Here is an 18,920-nt window from a genome sequence, read left to right as displayed (position 1 = left end):
AGGCACACGAGCATATCGTCCCATATCGCCTTTGCTAACTAATCAAACATAGGGGGCATTTAGTTTTCCAACATCTCGTACAATCTAAATACTTTGAGGTAGATATGGCGGCCTCCCTTTCTTTATTGGGTATATTTCTTCTGCAACGTCTTCGCTATCGTGGTGAGCTGGATGTTGCTCGTCCCTTCGTAAATGGCACCAATCTTGCTGTCCCGGAACATCTTTTCGGCAATCCCCTCTCGAACGAAACCCATGCCACCCATCCATTCGACCGCAAGACTGCTGACTTTGCCCGCCACTTGACTGGCGTAGAGCTTCGCCATGGCAGCGTCGGTCACAAAGTCCTCCCCCGCTTCCTTCTTCCGGGCAGCATTGTAGACCAAGGCACGGGCCGCGCAGATCTCGGTGTATGCCTGTGCAAGTTGATGCTGCATGCCCTGGAACTCACCGACAAGCTGACCGAATTGCTTGCGGTCGTTCCACACATACTTGGCCGCATTCTCCCACGCACCCAGTGCCAGGCCGGTCATCTGAGCTCCGATGCCAATGCGGCCCTCGTTCAGGAGGCTGATGGCGTACTTGTAGCCCTGGCCCTCTTGGCCGAGGAGGTTCTCCTTCGGCACCTCGACATCGTCGAAGTTGATGACGCACGTGCTCGATGCTCGGATCCCGAGCTTCTTCTCCTTCTTTGCGATACTGAATCCCTTCGTGTCCTTGGTGACGATGAAGGCCGTGATGCCCTTGTACCCAGCCTCTGGGTTGAGGTTGGCAAACACGAGGAAAAAGTCGGCCTCCAGGGAGTTGGTAATCCACATCTTAGAGCCGTTGATCTGCCATATACTTTAGCATACCATTGCAGATCTAATCCAGCCGAAAAATGCTCACCTTGTATCCATTTTCCGTCTTTTCAGCCTTGGTCTTGAGCGCGAAAGCATCCGAGCCCGAAGCCGGCTCGGACAGGCAAAACGACCCGACCGTGTTCGTGGCCAGCTTTGGCAGCCACTCCTTCTTCAACTTCTCACTGCCATATTTGAGAATGGACGTCACCACCAGTGTGTTGTGGACGTCGCACATGACCGACACTGAAGGGTCTACCCGCGCGAGCTCTTCTATGCCCACAATCGCAGAGGTGAAGTTCATGCCGGCGCCTCCGTATTCTTCGGGGATCTCAAAGGCCATGAGTCCCTGCTCGAACATCTGCTCGACGACTTCGGGGTCCATCTTCTCTTCCTCGTCCATTTGCCGCACCTTGGGAGCCACGGCTTCGTTGGCCCATTTGGATATGGACTCGGCGAGCATTGTTTCAGTCTCGGAGAAGTGGGTGATTGGAGTCGGGGTGAGGGAGTCGGTGTCAACATCGTTGCGCCGTCTCGCTGAGGCGACGAAGGTTCTCTGTCTGGTCTAGTCAGTATGAGGTTGATCTCGTGGAAGATGTATCCTCCTACGGCACGAAATTCCTTCGGGGTAGTGCCCGCGCTACTGACGTCCGTAGAGGAAGGGAGGTGGATGCTTTGGCCAGTGGCCGCAGTGAGCGGCATATTGAGGCCATGGTGTATATGTGATCAGGGTGGACTGGAAAGACGCCGAAAGTAACGCTCCTGAAAATTAGAACCACAGGAGAACAGACTGCAAAATTGAGGTCACAGAAAGGGTAGCTGTATGGAAAAGTGGCGTGTAGACAGACATGAGGGCAGGAATTCCACGAGCTTTTGAAGCATTTGGGAACCTCGGCTAAAAACGGTTCGCATGCTTCTTCATCTGGTCGAGGGGCGTCTGAGTGGCGGTGGGCGCCTACGGGGGGGCCCATTGGGGGCCATCGGGGTCTCCCTAATAAGTCCCTGCCAGTCCCTGGGCCACTATGGTACAGGTATCCGGTCTCCATCCTCATCCTAGAGAACCCTATAAGAGTACAGAACTACCTCGTATCCCACGCCTGCGGCCGTAGCTCGGATCGTCCCCAGATCTCGCATTGTCCAACCACCGCAATATTCCCGACGACAACCGGGATCCATCATGCATCACGTCGGATCCGATGTTTTTCTCTTTTCATCGACCGGGAACCATGGCGATGCTCAGGATGGCTACCGTTGGCACCGAGGTTCGGGGCGCAACGCTACCTAGTAGGTACAGTACCTACACTTGATATGCTTGATACTCAGTCAAAGGATTGATGAGGACTTCATGCGCTTCTCATTCGACGCCACCCGCCCTTCCAATTTTCTTAGAAGTTCGATTTCCTGGTCACCACTGAGGCACAGACTTCAATATGGCAGCAAGCTTCTGGCCCTGCTCGTGGGATTATCGTCGTTTCAAGACAAGTGAGACCTCAGACTCCCTCATATCTGACATCTGATCATGAGATGTGCTCCATAACCTCATCCGATATATATTTGTTGATTGCTCCCAAAATACTGCTCATCTACAGGTGCAAACTTGAACTTGAAGTGGTGCAAGTTGTACCAGCATAGTCCTCGGAAGACCAACAGAAGCCAGAGACCAGTAATGACTTCTCTAGTGTACCCAACCGTCAATGCCACTAAGCGGCGGACGACATTTGGCAAGGCTTTCTCAAAGTAAAACTCCATGAGAAATATAGGATCCGTTGACCAATGCGAGTCCAGCTCCTCCTCTTTCAATACGAAGAGGGCGAATATGTGAGACTGTAACAAAAGGTCAAAAGGACGGTCTTCGACATTGGCTTCTCGAAGCTCGTAGGATGCCCAATCGCAGGCATCGTGTATGCAGTCTAGCAATCCTAGGTCAGCTCCGTTATAATCAAGTCCTCCGGGGGCGTTCCATTCAACATCCCATTTTGGGTGCTCTACAATTTCATCACATCTCTTGCAGATAGCTTCGAGGTGCCTGAAGTTGCCAGACTGAAGGCCGGAACCATAAAGCTTCTTTCGAAAGAACGCCATGCAAGACTGACTGGAGTAGACGTCCTTGCCAATGTTGGGTGCAGGCCTAAGCAGGCGGGTCATCCGCGTGCGTCTTATCCTCAAAACTGGGGAAACGAGCGCAATGAACTCGGAAGCCACTGTCATACTGCTCAGCCTGGACTAATCGAGGCAAGGTCCAATACGTACCTGAAAAATCCCGCGGTGACCAGTCCTTGCTCGTAGCCGACCGTGAGCCGCCCATTCCACAGTAAAGCCTGAGATGGTAATCAAAGGTGGCGGCCTGGCCAACTGGAAAGGCTTGAAGAGGATGACGACCGAAGTCGCCCGATATATCAAAAGCATCATCCCTGGGCATTAGGCCAAACCCGAGCATCGAAGCCTTCCAGCTCGGTACAAATATATTCTTGCGGCTCTCGTGATAATCAATGTGGTAGTTCTCGGTGGAGAAAGATAGCAGTATCCCAAGAGATCGGACCATCGTCGAGGTAACCTGGGAATGATTCCCTTCCGCCCTGAGGACACCTTCTCCGGGATTGAAATCCTTCCATGACATGCCCAGACGCTGCACAAGGATGGCAATGTCGCCGAGTGTGCTGACCGCATATGGTTTCATGACGTCTGGGGGCACAAAATCCCAGGATCTGTAGCTGACCTGTATTGCTGGCCTCAATATCGGTTTGAACCCACTAGAGATTTGACCCAACTGGAATTCGACCGCCTGGAGTTTGTCAAGGAGACGGACCCATGATACCAAATCATTGTCGATCAACACAGCGTCGCACTTGTTGTCGTTGAACAGTTTTGGGAATTTCCTCGCACTGAATCCCAGCGAACCTGACAAGCGATGTGGCTTGTGCCTAGCTACTGCATCACTCATTGACGTGCTTCTGACGGACGCATCCGTCCCTTCAATATCGATGACAGGGCGATTCCGAAACCAAACAAGTGGCACACTGTCGTCGTCTCTGAGAAATATGACCGGAACGGCGAAGACAGTCTCAAATCGCAATTCACTCAGCCGAAACCGCCGCTGTGTCAGAGCAGCCCAATTGCCCATGACCGAAGAGTGACATCGGCGGAACCCATCAGCGGTTGCAGTGTACTGTTGCAGAACCTGTAGAAGTGCCACGCAGAGTGCGACCAGGGACACCACCAAGGCAATGGTCCCAATAGAATCAGACATTGCTGTTGCGCTCGAATTTGGAGTAACGGTAGACGAGCCTGACAGTAGAGATGGACACACATGTGGTGCAATCTTTGATTTTGTTGTAGTAATGAGGCTGTCGTGAGAACCTCATAAAAGTCCCGGGGTGGCTGGATTCAGCCCAAAGGCACGATGTGAGGCTGCATATAAGCGAATGCAGCCTTTGCGAGCTGATTCGACGTGTCTATGTGAAGTACAGCCACATTGAAAGAGTTCGTAGCACCACCCAACAAGTGGTGAGTGCACACTTCGTGTGCTGGACTCTCTATCTGTAGAGCAATATTTGGCATGCTGCACATCGTATTTATGCGTTTGGGCACCGATACGATGCTCGTACAATATTATTGAGTGGTTGAAGGAGACTATCTCAAATCCCCATGTAGCTGCAGTTAGAGGCAACATCTTCTGCCGCTGTCAAGCAGTCTAGGATGCTGAGCCATCATTGCACGCCCTCACAAGGCCCTATCTGCGCATTCTACAGGCTTGCTCTGATTATACTCCTGGAACGAGAACCTGATATCATCTCTGACGCAGGTCGAACCTCTGCCCTCCCGCCACACTCAGACCATGCTTCTCCATCTTTCCTGTGGGTGTCCTCCTGATATCCTGCGTGATCTCAACCACATTGGGAACTTGAAAACGAGCCATATGCTTGACTGACCACTCCCAGAGGTCTCTTTCTGAGATAGAGCTTCCCTCACGTATCTTGACCACCACCTTGACGTCTTCTTCCGTGCCTGACCCAAGTTCGGACGGGATTCCATAGGCAGCTGCCAACACCACATCAGGGTGTCGCAAAAACTCTTCCTCCAGTTCTGATGCATTGATGTTCTCCCCTCTCCTGCGGATGACGTCCTTGACTCGCCCGACAAAGTATACATTGCCTTGTTCGTCCACCTTGCCTTTGTCGCCCGTGTGAAGCCATAGGTTCGAAAACGCAGCAAGGGTACTGGCAGCGTCATTGTAATAGCCCTGAAAGAACGCAGTGGGGACGTCACTTCGAAGCAAGATGTGTCCCACGGTGTTTGGCGGGAGCTCCTCATCCATCTCGTCGGCAATGCGCAGCTGGTAACCCTTGCGCAGTTTGCCGCAGGAACCCGGAGCTAGTTCGCCGTCCTGGAATACCGGCAAGCTGGCCTCGACGCTGCCGTACAATGTGATGAGACGATGTCCGAAGCGCTGTTCGTAATCACTTGCAAAGCTAGGCATCGGCACGCCCCAAGCCAATCTAACTCTGTGATCTCTGTCTTTGTCTGACGGAGGTTGTTTATACGTCAATGCCAACGTTGCACCCATGAAATCGTACACCGTTGCGTTGGTCGTTCGAATCTCGTCCCAGAACTTACTGGCGCTGTAACGGACAGAGAGTGCCGCGACCGCGCCTAGAAGGAGTGCAGGGATGGTGGTGAGCGCGGTGGCATCAGCATGGAACAGTGGGAAAGGGCAGTAGAGAACATCGTCTCCATTCAGTCCACACCCTTCGATCAGCGTTTTGGCTTGTATGATGAAGTATTCATGGGATAAGATGCACGGTTTGGATCTGCCGGTGGTGCCACTTGTGAACAGGAAAGCTGAAGGGGTGCCGGGTAAAACATCAGCGGGATCCGTCATCGCCGAGCCCTGCTCGTAGAGCGAAGCTATGCTGGTAGGACCGGTCTGTTCACCGTTGATCCACAGCATCTTCGGGTCGAGAAATTTAAGAACCTCAATCTCAGAGCGTAGATCCGCGTCAACGATGACCAGTTTTGGCTCGGCCGATTCAATGACATGCTTGAGGGTCACCGACCTCAATTGGACGTTTATCGGAACCCAGGTCGCTCCCAACCGGTTCGTTGCTAGCCAGCTGGTCACCATCTCAAGGCTGTTTCTCATCATCACAAGCACTCTGTCTCCGGGACCAATGCCAAGGCTGCTGAGCCCTCCGGCAAGCTTCGCGGTCAAGGTATCGAACTGCTGGAAACTCGTATCCCGGCCAGAAAAGCGTATGAAAGTTGAAGTTGGAAATGAGGATACAGCGTGTTTCAACGCTGTGTTGATATCCCGGATACTCGACGACACTTGAGCGCCGACGATACCATTGGTAGTCTTGGTTGCATCTCCATGCTTGCGGACTGCGTTTGTCGTGGTCATGGCACTTCCGTGCTTGACAGCTTTCCTTGATGCGAAGTCCGTGAACGCCTTGGCCGCGTCGCTTTGCGCAAAGCAGTAGCTTGCTACGTTGACTTCATCCTGCAGAGAGACTTCCATGTGCGGGAACACGGAACGTTCGAGGGATGTCTTGGAACCAGCCAAAGACACAGTGGGCATCTTTGCAATTTCGTGAGCAAGCTCGAGGGCCCGCGCCTTGGGGTCATCCACAAGTTCAGTGAGCAATCCTAGTCGTGCAGCCTCATCTGCTTTGATGAACTGACCCCTGAGGAGCAATCTCTTCGCTTGCAGAAGCCCTACCAGTTGCGTCAATCGAAGAGTGATCCCGCCCGTGGCAGCATGCCCGATAGGCACTTCTGGGAATCTGAACTGTGCGCCAGGTCCCCCGATAACAAAGTCCGCGGCCAAGGCGATCTCTGCACCACCTCCTATTGCGAATCCCTGGACAGCCGAAATGACCACAGACTGTGAGCAGCTTGTAAGTCGAGTAATGTCTTGGAGCAGGTCAAAAGCGGTCCTCAATTCTTCAGGAGAGCCTGTCTTCGGTGCCAGGGTTTGCTTGAGATCCTCTCCTGCGCAGAATGATCGGTCGCCAGCGGATTCGAGAATGATGACTTTTGAGCCGGCAACGTTTCGAAGAGCCTTGACGAGATCTTGGAGAAGGTCGGCATTTATGGCGTTCAGTGCTTTCGGCCGATTCAAGACAATCTTGACAATGTCTGCGTCGACGTGTTCAATCAGCACCGTCTTCTCCTCCGTCGAGATTGGGATGGCCATTGTGCGAAGGTTGTTTGAGTGGTGAGAAAGAATAGCAGTCTCTGGAATCAGCATCCCATCCAAGGGCCAGATTTATACATGATACATCCCACGTCGGGCGTGAGAGTTTCCCGGAGACGCAAAAACGTCCGGCATGGAACGGGTAATCAACAGCGAAGCCATTCTGACTGTGTTCTCTGCGGGGCAACGGGGAGACTCAGTCCGAGTCATTCTGTCGGCTTGCCTCTGGAACTTGGGTGAGAAAGGCAGAGATCATCCATGGGAGGGAGACCTGATGGTAGAGAGGCCGCACAAGCATAGTGTGCGGCGCGAGACAAACCGCGATAAACCGCATCTGAGACTAGGCCTGATTTGGAACTTTGGGCATGTTATCGCGAGAATCCTGGCCACCTCAACAGGCCCCGAACCTTGGGAGTTTGACTTGTGATCACTAGTGGGGAGCTACATTGTGTTCTGATTTTGGAAGACACCCCGTTCGCCATAATACTCCTTTTGGACAAAATGCAGCTTCCATGGTAATCTACCGCGGGCACGGAGTAGAGGTAGGTTGCCAGTCAGACCCTCGGCCAAGGGGTCAGCCAATACAGGCTATGTGCCTCTGAAATGACTCAAGCACGCTCGTCAGGCCATAAATGAACGTGGTCACGCTGAAGAGAAGATAAGGATCTCAGCTGAACAAGCGTTTACCGCCCTGCGACCACAAGCGAACACATGGAGAACGCACTTGATCTCTCAACTGAGGAGGAACAAGCCGATTCCCTCCTGTCTCAGGTAGTCAGCGACCATCCTGCCGCTCATGAACTCCTCCTTTCACCATTCACCAAATCTTCGCGCAGCATATTTGACGTCGCGCCTGAGCATGTTCCCGATCACCTCACGGTGACCACCCTTGCTGGACCGGACTTGATCTCATCCCGCCCGTATGTCATCTCCAACGACGAGGCCGGGAAGCTGTTGGCATTCTATCACCTCGGCCGTCGATTATCAGGTCATAATGGTATTGTTCACGGTGGACTGGTTGGCATCCTACTCGACGAATGCATGGGCCGTGCTTGTTTTCCCAAGTTCCAAGCAAAGATTGGGGTTACGGTCAAACTGGAAATCTCTTACCAGGCGCCAATCCCTGTCGACAGCATGGTTCTGGTCAGTGCCGAAACCGCCGATGTTCGAGGACGAAAGGCGTGGGTGAAGGCGACGGTCGAGGATGTGACTCCTGGCCGGGAAACGAAGGTCCTCTCCCAAGCTACGGCGATGTTTGTCGAACCAAGATGGGCAAGCGAAATGTCAAAAGTGATATCATGATGGATGTTCACCAAGGGCTCAGTCACTGCCGATGAACTTGTAACCTGACAAGCCAACGCTGAATCCACATCAATACTAGTCCCAATACAAGTTTCCATTATCAATGTTGTCACACTATCAAAACATCATAATTCATATCTTTCATGACTTTTCTCCAATCCACTGCAATCACACCTCGTTCTACGCCAACCAGCTCAGATATTTGAGCCCTCCTTCTCCAAACCTCCTCAACTACTGCACGAAGTGCTTGTCGATTGCCCATGCCGTAGCACGTAGAGCGAAGGAGCCATCTTTGGGCTGCCTCTACATCCTCAGGGGTGTATGCTTCCACCGCAGCAATGAAAGCTGGCCAGATGGAGAAGTTGCCGCTGCTCTTGGCATAGAATGCGTCAACATTATGAAGCGTTTCGGAGACATAGTTTCTCACATTCGCAGGTGGCGAATCGAATATGGTACGGTAGAGATAAACATAAGTAGCATAAAGAAAGGCTTTGACTTGATGCAAGACTTCGGGAGTGTCTTCCGTCGGATCCAGTGGTGAATTGGTTTCTTCCGCTTGCAGTGAATGTAGGGTTTTGCGCCGACAGGAATTCAGCTGCGTGAGAATATCCTCCAGCATGTCGTCTCTCTGAGAAAATGACTCGTTATTCCACTGGTTCGCATTCTGCTGGAGCCTGTTGATTTTAGATATGCAGTCTAATATGGGCTTACTGGCCCCCAGCGTAAATCCAAACGCTGGTGTAGCTGCGATCAACGACGCCAGGCTGGTGTCTGAGTCTTGCAAGGGACTGTCGAGCGATTCTTCACTGTCCAAGTCGCTGATAACACCCGTTGCGGTTTCCCCAATGATCTTGATAATGTTGAGGCACTGCAAGGAAACGCTTGCAAGCTCGGTTGTATCCCAAAGGATTTTGTCACGATGCTGCTGAACGAGGGTCCATGCTCCTTTGTGATGATAGCGCCATTTCCGAGACCGACCGGAATAGACCTGTTCCCTTGTTACGACGGTCAAAGAAGTCATGGGAGAACTGAGACGCACCTCTGCAAACATCAAAGAGAATATTGAGCCTATGATGGTAGCGAACTCGCCAGGCTCAACTTCGAGAGTTGACCGAAGCTCGCTTATTGCAGTGGTATAACGGTTCGTGCCAATTGCCGAGAATTCCTCATGTTGGGTCACCCCAAGTTGCGCCAGGTGAAATGCAGCGTGCGAAATCATCGCGTGGTACAACGACCTCTGGTCACCGCAAGAGCTTCCCAGGGCTACCGCGGGGTAGTACGACTTCCAAGGGTTCCGCGAATGTTGGAATGGTAACATATTGCTGGCCACTTGTTGAACATAGTGATGAAATAGCATCTTTTCCTGCCAGGGGAGGTCCGGGTGTTCTATCATCGACGGACCCAAACTGAGGCTTCTTGTGACAAGGGATCGAGCATCGTCAGCAGGAACAACTTCGACCGTGGTCGAAGTGCCAGCTTCAACGGGAGGTGCTCCAATTGATCGGACTTGGAACGCTGAGAAAGGATTATGGGAAGGCGTCAGCCACTCCGGAGACCCGAAACTTGAAGAAGTACTCTCTTGAACGTCTGATCCGTCGCATCTGACAATCAGGCAGTCTACCACGTCCGATGGCAGCGTTGAATACCCCTTCCATGTCAGATCTGTAAAGGAGACAATCAGTTGGAGGTGACTTCAAATCTCACGGGTTCAGAGCATACCACATCGCCATACACGTCGGCCGTCGGACTTGTAACCAGACTTGTCCTCCTCAACCCAGACAAGTTTCGCACCATAATTGCAGGCGATGCCACGATTTCTGCATGCAGAACATTGGGGTTTAGCCTCATCGCACTGTCAAGACTCAGCAATGGCCCGCGATCAATCATCTGGCAGAAGGACCTTGACTTTGCGAGAGCGGCATTTCCAGCATCCCTATAGTGCGGTTAGCCACGCTCCGAGTGAACATCATTTACCATCGATATCTCTCCACTCGACCAGATACGGTTTTCAGATAAGATGGAAATCCAAAGCGACCTACGGTAAAGGTTCTGTCTCGCTTACGAGCCATGCGACATGACCGATACGTCGGAAATGACCCTTGAGGAGGCCAACAGTCGTGGCTTGTCGCTCGCTCAACCTTTACTGGTTGAGACCTTGACTGATTCGGTGGGAAAGGAAGCCTTCTGCGAAGGTGCAGGAGCGTAGTCTGAGAACAAGGAGGCGAAGGATCTTTAATGAAGGCCCTTGCGGAGTCGCCCGCCAAGGGAGCCGGACAACATGGCCTGGGCTCCTCGCTCGGCGACAAGGCAAGTTCTCGCAATGGCTCTCCCGAGACGCTTAAAGTGGTTAGACACTCTGTCCATGTGGAGAGCCATGGACGGGATTGAACCACCGCTTCTGATGTGGACCATTCCAGATCATGGACTCAACGTCAGAACTCCCCTGTCATGTTATCAACAAAAGCAGTTACTTGCTATGTCTTTGCCGCAATGCCGTTATCAAGGAGGCCTCGACGCGGACATCAAAAGCCAAGTTCGACCGCCCACATGCGGAATCAGGTTTGCTTGCCTCTCGTTCGCTATAGACTTCTTAGCTTCTGGCAACATGCGTTGAAAATGGGCCGTAGCTCAATCGTTCCTTTCCATCCCAGATCACAACCGCAGAGGGGGTCCTCATTCTCTTCGGTATGAGATCCCAATTCCTTTTTGGCTTCATGAGCCCTCCGGTCCCATCTTCTAGTGCCAGATGTCGACCGACTATCTTCAGGTTTCAACTGGAGGCCCCTGGCTCATCGTTGCTTATCTCGGATTCTTTGAAGTGCAGTCAAGGGCTGGCATAAATACAGCTCGTCATCCTTCAATTCAAAAGGGTTCACTTTCAATACAACATTCGAAACAGACCTAGCTAGCTATCAGATCTCAGGAAGACTCAGTGATAAGCATGATGGAGAAAAAGGTTGCCGGCAACGACGCTGATGTGGAAGAAATGGCCCGCGAGGAGAGCGTTAGAGACGCATCGGTTCATGCATCTGAACTTGAAAGACGGTATGGCCATGTCAACCGAAGGTCAGTTGAGCATGTCGTCCTGTTTAGCATTTCATCCCTTCATCCCTCTTGGCCGTGACATTTGCGCGACATCTTTGGAAGCACTCGCAGAGATTCTCCGGGATGCGACATTACACAGTACCATGACTGCTCTTGAGTCCGTAGACACGGTGATATGCCGTTGGCTGACCTAGACCTCCCACTTCCAGACTTCGTGCGAGGCACATCCAATTCCTAGCGTTGGGCGGCGCCATTGGAACGAGTCTGTTTCTCGGAATCGGTTCTTCTCTGGCAAAAGCTGGCCCTCTAAGTCTTACCTTGGGCTTCGCCATCTCTGGTATGGCAGTCTATGGCATGGCAAGTCTGAGTACAAGACACTATATCCACATCCGAGTTAATAACGTTTTCCAAGATGGTGTCTCTGGGAGAAATGTGTACCTGGCTTCCTGTCCCGGGCGCGATTCCTCAATTCTGCGGGAGGTTTGTCGATGACAGTCTGGGGTTTGCCGTTGGTTGGAATGCAAGCATCAATGCTTAATGTCTCACTTGACACCAACACTAACGTTCGTATAGAACTGGTACTTTTGCGCGATTGTCCTCTGCCTTGACATTAGCGCTGCCACACTCGTCATTGATTATTGGCCTGGAGCAAGGGGTGTCTCGGTTCGTTCTCACGCTTCACAACGAAAGCTGCTTCTATTTGAAATCTAATATACTGATACGCGTTAGCCTGCGGTGTGGATAACGTTGTGCTTGATCGTGATCCTCTTTCTCAATATCTTCGCAGTCTCCATATTCGGGGAAGCAGAGTTCTGTTTTGCATCGATCAAACTTATTCTCATCATCGGACTGCTCATTCTCTCCGTCGTATTGATTCTTGGTGGTGGTCCGAACCATGATCGGCTCGGCTTTCGTTACTGGAAAGATCCGGGAGGTAATATTGCCCAGAGAGGTCCATAAAACTTCCTCGACTGACTTTCTCTCTCTAGTGATGAATGAGGTTGCACCGGCGACTGGGGCGACGGGCCGATTCTTAGGCTTCTTCTCCGTGCTCATTTATGCCGCATTCACATATGCAGGCATTGAAATGATTGCTGCCACGGCTGGCGAAGCTGAAAACCCGCGACGCAACGTTCCAAAAGCTGTTCGTCGCAGCATATGGCGTATTCTGGCCTTTTATGTGTTGGGAAGCTTCTGCATAGGCTGTATCGTGGCCTCGAACGACCCGCATCTCCTCCGCGCTCAGGCAGAAGGAGCTCCAGGAGCTGCTCGTTCACCGTGGGTTATAGGAATCACCAATTCAGGGATCAGAGTTCTTCCTTCGATCATCAACGTGTGCATCTTGACATCGGCCGTGTCTTCAGCAAATGCATTTCTGTATACTGGGAGTCGGTACATGTATGCACTGGCACAGAATAAACAGGCGCCACGCGTTCTGCTGACCTGCACCAAGAAGTATGGAGAGCTCTTTTCCTTTTGATTTCAAACCGAAGAGCGATACTAACATTCGGTGACAGGGGTGTTCCGATTTACTGCGTCCTCGTGACCGCACTCTTTGGAACATTGACTTACATGACTGTCTCTGTGGCTGGTAACACAGTTTTCCTCTGGGTATGCCGCAACAGCTTCCATGGATAACCTACCTTTACCTTTGCTTCTCACGGGTGGGCTAACCGTTTGGACTCTAGTTCGCCAACCTCACAACGGTAGCTGCAATGCTTACATGGATTTCCTTGTGCTATGCCTTCATTCGCTTCCGCAAGGCACAAGCAGTCCAAGGAGTATCACTCGATGACCCAGCATGTAGAGCGTATCGGCCGCGATTTCAGCCCTACATCGCATGGGCCACACTGATATACTTTGTTGTTCTCGTCGTCTTCAATGGCTTCGAAACTTTCATGAGAGGCAATTGGAACGTCAACGACTTTCTGGTCCACTATATTGGCATACCGTAAGGATGATTATTCGTTTTCTTCTCTGCTGCAATCGCTGACTGCTGCAAGAATTTTCGCCTTCTTTATCCTGTTCTGGAAATTTGTTAAGAAGACAAAATTCCGCAAGCTAGAAGAGGTAGACTTGTGGAGTGGTAAGTCTGAGGTCGACGCCATGGAAGGGACGTGGGAAGAGCCAGTTGCCAAAAACTGGCTGCAAAAGGTACGTTCATATAGTACACGGCCCACGCTCTGCGAATGAGGGATGTTTCTCGATTTGGCAAAGACAAACTCAGTCCCTCACCAAGATATGAGACCGCTAACGGTATGATTCGTAGTTGTGGTTCTTTATCGTTTGAGAGCCAAACACACGCTACCAGTCGGTGTCCAATAACGACCGGAGTCTATGGCCAGGGTTCGTTTAAGGGAGTCGAACTAAGTTGGGTCTGAAATGCTGAAGAGGGATGGGAGTGGTGTGAGTTGATATGGCTCGGGTCAGCACATATCTCTAGTCAGACATTTGTAACATATCGACCGAGTTAGAGTCTTGATCTGATATCTTTGACTGGGATATGTAGCCATAGGGGTGTTTAGCTTGGGGGATCGGATGACTTGCGGCCTTGCTAGACAAGAGACGTGCAATGCATTACCCGCCGTGATCTGATAATTCCGGCGAGTGAGTAACAACGATAGGCGAGACTAATTTCGAGCAATCCGCAGAGGCATGATGTCTTCGCTACAGACTCAGTTGCTTTCTTTCTGCTCTTGATCGATGGAAGCAACCGCGACAGGAAAGACACAACGCTCGGCATTACGTGCTAATAGCCATGATTAAAGCAGCGTGCAGTTAAAATTAAAGCGGCATGAAAGTATGCCAAGTCGAGATCTGGACACTCAACTCCAACATGTCGCGGCGGAGCAAGTTAGGAGAATCACATACAAAGTCAACAGTGCTTGTGCCTCGCCCGGTCAAGTTGTTCCTCCTCAATTGTCTCGCCCTCCTTCCTCCTTACATCGCATCGCCATCATGGTCGTGCTCGCAGCGTCGATCTGCACGCGAGGCGGCAAGGCCCTCCTCTCCCGCCAATTCAGAGAAATCCCAAAGTCTAGAGTTGAAGCCCTCCTGGCATCTTTCCCCAAACTCGCAGATAGTTCTACCCAACATACCACAGTCGAGCAGGAGAATGTCCGATTTGTCTACCAGCCTCTAGATGAGCTCTACCTTGTCCTCATCACCAATAAACAGTCCAACATCCTACAAGACATTGACAGTTTGCACCTATTCGGACAGGTGGTCACATCAATATGCAAGAAACCCGACGAACGCGAGATCCTCCGCAATGCCTTTGAGCTGCTCAGCGCTTTCGATGAACTCGTCACTATGGGCTACCGAGAGAACTTGTCCTTGAACCAAATCAAGACCTTCCTCGAAATGGAGTCTCATGAAGAGCGCATCCAGGAGATCATTGCAAGGAATAAAGAACTAGAGGCCTCTGAAGAACGTAAACGAAAAGCCAAACAACTTGAACTCCAAAGGAAAGAAGCAGCGCGCTCTGCATCGTACGGACGCGGGATTGCGCCAAAGATGCCTCAACAACCGACTTACACCCCCCCTACCCAGCCGAATACCTACGACACCTACGAAGCTGAGAAGAACAAAGTCTCGTCCAAATTCTCCGCTTCCCGTGCCACCAAGGGTATGCAATTGGGCAAAAAGTCAAAGACTTCCAACGCCTTCGCCAAAGTGCAAGAAGAACTCGGCCCTGAACCGGAAACCCCGTTGGTCGAAGACCTCCCAGACCGCACCCGTCCCTCCACCTCAACCTCGACCCAAGACCACACAGCATCCGCGCACACCAACCCCGTTGTCATCTCCATATCTGAGACGCTCTCAGCCAAACTCTCACGCGAAGGTGCCCTGCGCTCGTTCGAAGTCAAAGGCGACCTACAACTCAAGATCGCCGACCCGGCGCTGACAAAACTCGCGCTGCGCGTCTCTGCCGACGAAGGACCACTCAGAGCGCAATTCCGCACACACCCCAATGTGGACAAGAACCTCTTCAACAGCTCGCGCACGATCCAACTCAAAGATACGACCAAGCGCTTCCCGTCGAACAACAGTATCGGGGTCCTGCGCTGGCGTGCAACCGCGCCCGCGGACACGCCCGACGTCCTCCCTCTCACTTTTACCGCGTGGGTCAACAAGTCCGACGACAGCTACACCATCACAATCGAGTACGAGCTGACCAACACGGACGTGACGCTGCGCGACGTTAGCGTCACCATCCCATACTCCTCATCCGAGCCTTCCGTGAGCAGCTTTGACGCAGTGTACCAGGTCACGGGCGACAGCCTGGAGTGGACCATTGGCACGCTCGACGCCGACAACGCAAGCGGTAGTTTCGAGTTCGAGGCTCAGGCCGACGACGACGGCGAGTTCTTCCCCATGACCGTCTCGTTTGAGATGACGAAACCCTTCGTCGACGTTGACGTGCTGGCTGCGAGATTGCTCGAGATGGACGAGGACGTTGATTTTGAAAAGGTTGTCAAGGCGAATGCTGATGGGTTCCTGATTGAATAAACAAAATACTACGGACGAGGCTTGCAGGGTCAAGGGTTGGAAGTAAATGCGTAATGGTATTCAGATGCCTATGCCAATGTTTTTTGTTTGGAAGTCACAGCCGACGGGGGACTTCGTTTACGAGTTGTCGTTCTGTTCTAGAGTGGCCGATCCTGAAGAGGTCAATGGCGTCTGTCGATACAGAAGTGCTAGGAAACGCTTAGAGAAAAATGAATCGTATCATGATCTTCTAATACGGTAAACAGTTGCCTCTTTTACTCTGAACTGCCCCCATTGCTTGCTTGCATTGCAGATGCGATGCACTAACTTCCAGCTCCGTGGCCTCTCTTGATAAGACATCGCTCTACCTTGGATACGTGGTAGGTAAGGTAGTTGGCGCTTCAGCGTATCTCACCACGGCCTACCTATCTATACGCACCCTCCCATACACGATACAATGCCATCCCAGCAAAGCAGTCCGTTGCCTACCCATTTTAAAATGACATGCCTCACATAGATTCATGTTTTGAACTACCTCAGCTACAGAGGATCGAGTATGTAATAAGTGTCAATTAAGTGCTTGTCATCCCATCTTAGCAGTTGTCAACTTGTCATGTCATAAACTTCATTATTTGATCCGTTGGCGATCGTCAATAATCTTCTCCCAACGCTGATCATCACACGGACTCATGCCTGAGCGTCAAGGATCGACCTCTATGAAATCTGAACTCAGACTCGTACTGTAGTCTAGACCTCAGGAACGATGGCCAGCCACATACACAAACACTGTCGGTGTTTCTGCTGCTGCGCAGAGTACTCGTAGCCTGGCAAGACAGATGCTGGCCCCTTTTATGCAAATGCTGAGGGTGTCGAATTGAAGCGATGCCGGATGAGCCTGTAATATTCACACGTGTAGAATGCAACGAATGTCCCTCTCCATGCATGCAAATCAGCTGGTTTTTCCTCCAGTAGCAGAAAGGCTATAACCAACAAGGAAAAATCCACGCCGCGTCTCACGTTGCCCGTTCTAGCTCTGAGGCCACACGCCGGCGTCGATCAGCTTGAACAGATCCCACTCTGCAGCGCTCTCGGTCTTGAAATTCCAGAATATCCAGCCCTGAACGGCGGTCTCGAATGCGCTGATCTGTGTCTTGATATAGTTGGTTGTGGCCTGCTTGTAGTAGTCGCTCCATTGGTCGATGTAGTTCATATCCGAGCACGATCCGACATAGGAACTCCCGTCGCCGTTGCCTTGGTTGTAGGAGCCGTCGTATCTTGCACCAACACCCCGGCCGTTGAGGTACGGCGCACAATCGGTCATGGCTGCAGTCCATTCACCCACGATGATGAACTTGTCTTGACCTGTTCCCCAATTGCTTGCTGAGTTCCACACTTCATTGACATGATCCTCGGGCGAAAGTGCCACTCCTTCATTGGTGAAGACCTGATATTCGTGGTGGTCAACGATGGCTCCAGATGTGCCTTGACCAGTCAGAAACCCATTCCAGTCCGAAGGTTTGTCGAAGCCATCATGAATCACGACTGGTGTCTGTCCGCATTGCCTGACAACGCCGAATCCAGCTTGATAATATCCTTGAGTGGCTGACTTGCCGCCGGACAATCCAGGCATAAATGGTTCATTCAGAAGCTCAATCCCCACAACCACATCAGAATAGTCTGATGTCGCGTACTTCCCTGATATCTGACCAATGACATCGAGAGTGGCCTGTATAGAATCGCCCTGCGTCCAACCCGGCCACGAGGTACGCTGGCCAGAGTTGTCATATCCATTCTGCGAGCGAGGCGCACCTGGATTCACTCATCAGCATTGCCCGTTACATCGACACACTGACGTGACTTACCGTGCAAGTCGATCCAGACCTTTAGGCCTGTTTGGCGGGCCCAACCTATGGCCGCGTCGAGGTAGTCTGCCGCTCCTTGTACGTATGGATCCTGTTCGTATTTCTGGAATGCCCAGTACCCGATTGGTATCCGTACCAGATTGAAGCCACTGTCCGCAATTCTTTGGAAATCGCTCAACGAGACCCAACTATCCCAGTGGCTGCGAAGTATCCCTTCGGCATCGCCTGACGTTTGGCACAGTGTATACTCGTCCACCACGTCCTCGCCAAATGCGTCGAATATCGACGGCGTGATCCATGGTTCAAGGACCAGCCAACCTCCTATATTGACACCACGTACTGGGTTCGAGCCATAGGCGAATTGGCGTTTGTTTATGGCTAGAGGAGATCTGAATTGTGTGAGCGACTTCATAGGCAGATAGTGGTTGAGGGAGGATATCACTTACGCTGCTGTACCAACAGCTGCCAGCCCAGCAACAAAGATCTTTTGCGCCCACATGGTTGCTAGCAGGGAGGAATAGTAGAGACCAACACGCGCAACAAGAAGGCACAATGCCTCGACTTATAGGAACAAACGGCTGACGTCGTGCTTGCTCCAGTGATCCTTCCTGATTGTACAACGTCTGACGTTTTGTAAGGTAATAACAATAGTGAGTGTCAAAGTGATTAGCTTCGGTTCTACCGACTTGACCAGAAAAGAAGGTTCGCTCCGAGCAATAGTCACCTGGTATAGAAGAAAATGAAACGCGCGTGAGGAGCAGGGCAGCTTTGATCAAGGAAGTCCAATCAAACATAGTAGATCCCCTTGCGCAGCATACGAACAGAGTGGTATGGGGGGGTATACTGGAGATCAGCAGACGTAGAATGACGGTGTGGTCTAGAAGTGGTATCGATGCACATTTCTTTCACGTAACCCAGTGCGCACTCACTTATAAAGCATTCACAAACCTGATCGGGCTAGGTGTTTGTGGACACGACAATCGTGGTGCTCATGGTGTGATTCCGAGGTCTGAGTGGCTGTACCTTTAGTTTGTCGAGGTCGGCACGGTACACAACAATATAGAGGGCTCCATGGAGCGGGTCGCGGGGAGAAGCGGATCCGGGCCGGTAAACGGCATTATTGGAACTCGATTGACATTGAGCGCTGAGAGGACCGAGCGGTTGCTTAACGGGCATAAAGTGAAGCGCGGG

At 51.8% G+C, this 18,920-nt stretch overlaps 8 protein-coding genes across 8 annotated transcripts; 3 read left to right on the top strand and 5 right to left on the bottom strand.

Annotated features, from left to right (window-relative positions):
* Nucleotides 1-122: 122 nt before the first annotated feature.
* PV08_03507 (uncharacterized protein) lies at nt 123-1,538 on the bottom strand (the record flags this gene model as incomplete). Its single annotated transcript, XM_016377859.1, has 3 exons — nt 123-830; nt 886-1,392; nt 1,446-1,538. 3 exons carry the CDS (start codon nt 1,536-1,538, stop codon nt 123-125), a joined length of 1,308 nt encoding a protein of 435 aa, XP_016239429.1.
* An 837-nt stretch (nt 1,539-2,375) lies between these two features.
* PV08_03506 (uncharacterized protein) lies at nt 2,376-4,083 on the bottom strand (the record flags this gene model as incomplete). Its single annotated transcript, XM_016377858.1, has 2 exons — nt 2,376-3,037; nt 3,087-4,083. 2 exons carry the CDS (start codon nt 4,081-4,083, stop codon nt 2,376-2,378), a joined length of 1,659 nt encoding a protein of 552 aa, XP_016239428.1.
* Nucleotides 4,084-4,623: 540 nt separating this feature from the next.
* On the bottom strand, nt 4,624-7,029 carry PV08_03505 (uncharacterized protein; the record flags this gene model as incomplete). Its single annotated transcript, XM_016377857.1, has 1 exon — nt 4,624-7,029. One exon carries the CDS (start codon nt 7,027-7,029, stop codon nt 4,624-4,626), a length of 2,406 nt encoding a protein of 801 aa, XP_016239427.1.
* Nucleotides 7,030-7,740: 711 nt separating this feature from the next.
* Nucleotides 7,741-8,331, top strand: PV08_03504 (uncharacterized protein; the record flags this gene model as incomplete). Its single annotated transcript, XM_016377856.1, has 1 exon — nt 7,741-8,331. The coding sequence occupies one exon, from the start codon at nt 7,741-7,743 to the stop codon at nt 8,329-8,331; it is 591 nt and encodes a 196-aa protein (XP_016239426.1).
* Nucleotides 8,332-8,440: 109 nt separating this feature from the next.
* PV08_03503 (uncharacterized protein) lies at nt 8,441-10,125 on the bottom strand (the record flags this gene model as incomplete). Its single annotated transcript, XM_016377855.1, has 2 exons — nt 8,441-9,979; nt 10,051-10,125. 2 exons carry the CDS (start codon nt 10,123-10,125, stop codon nt 8,441-8,443), a joined length of 1,614 nt encoding a protein of 537 aa, XP_016239425.1.
* Nucleotides 10,126-11,275: 1,150 nt separating this feature from the next.
* PV08_03502 (uncharacterized protein) lies at nt 11,276-13,569 on the top strand (the record flags this gene model as incomplete). The annotated part of the gene is made up of 8 exons (XM_016377854.1): nt 11,276-11,397; nt 11,586-11,856; nt 11,950-12,039; nt 12,106-12,310; nt 12,366-12,831; nt 12,894-12,987; nt 13,065-13,327; nt 13,380-13,569. 8 exons carry the CDS (start codon nt 11,276-11,278, stop codon nt 13,567-13,569), a joined length of 1,701 nt encoding a protein of 566 aa, XP_016239424.1.
* Nucleotides 13,570-14,334: 765 nt separating this feature from the next.
* PV08_03501 (uncharacterized protein) lies at nt 14,335-15,888 on the top strand (the record flags this gene model as incomplete). Its single annotated transcript, XM_016377853.1, has 1 exon — nt 14,335-15,888. One exon carries the CDS (start codon nt 14,335-14,337, stop codon nt 15,886-15,888), a length of 1,554 nt encoding a protein of 517 aa, XP_016239423.1.
* A 1,006-nt stretch (nt 15,889-16,894) lies between these two features.
* Nucleotides 16,895-18,228, bottom strand: PV08_03500 (uncharacterized protein; the record flags this gene model as incomplete). Its single annotated transcript, XM_016377852.1, has 3 exons — nt 16,895-17,676; nt 17,730-18,118; nt 18,176-18,228. 3 exons carry the CDS (start codon nt 18,226-18,228, stop codon nt 16,895-16,897), a joined length of 1,224 nt encoding a protein of 407 aa, XP_016239422.1.
* Between the last annotated feature and the right edge of the window lie 692 nt (nt 18,229-18,920).

This window comes from Exophiala spinifera, assembly GCF_000836115.1.
Source record: "Exophiala spinifera strain CBS 89968 unplaced genomic scaffold supercont1.2, whole genome shotgun sequence".
NCBI lineage: Eukaryota > Fungi > Ascomycota > Eurotiomycetes > Chaetothyriales > Herpotrichiellaceae > Exophiala > Exophiala spinifera.
Note: the sequence above shows the minus strand (reverse complement) of the source record. Positions and strands in the feature narration are given on the sequence as shown.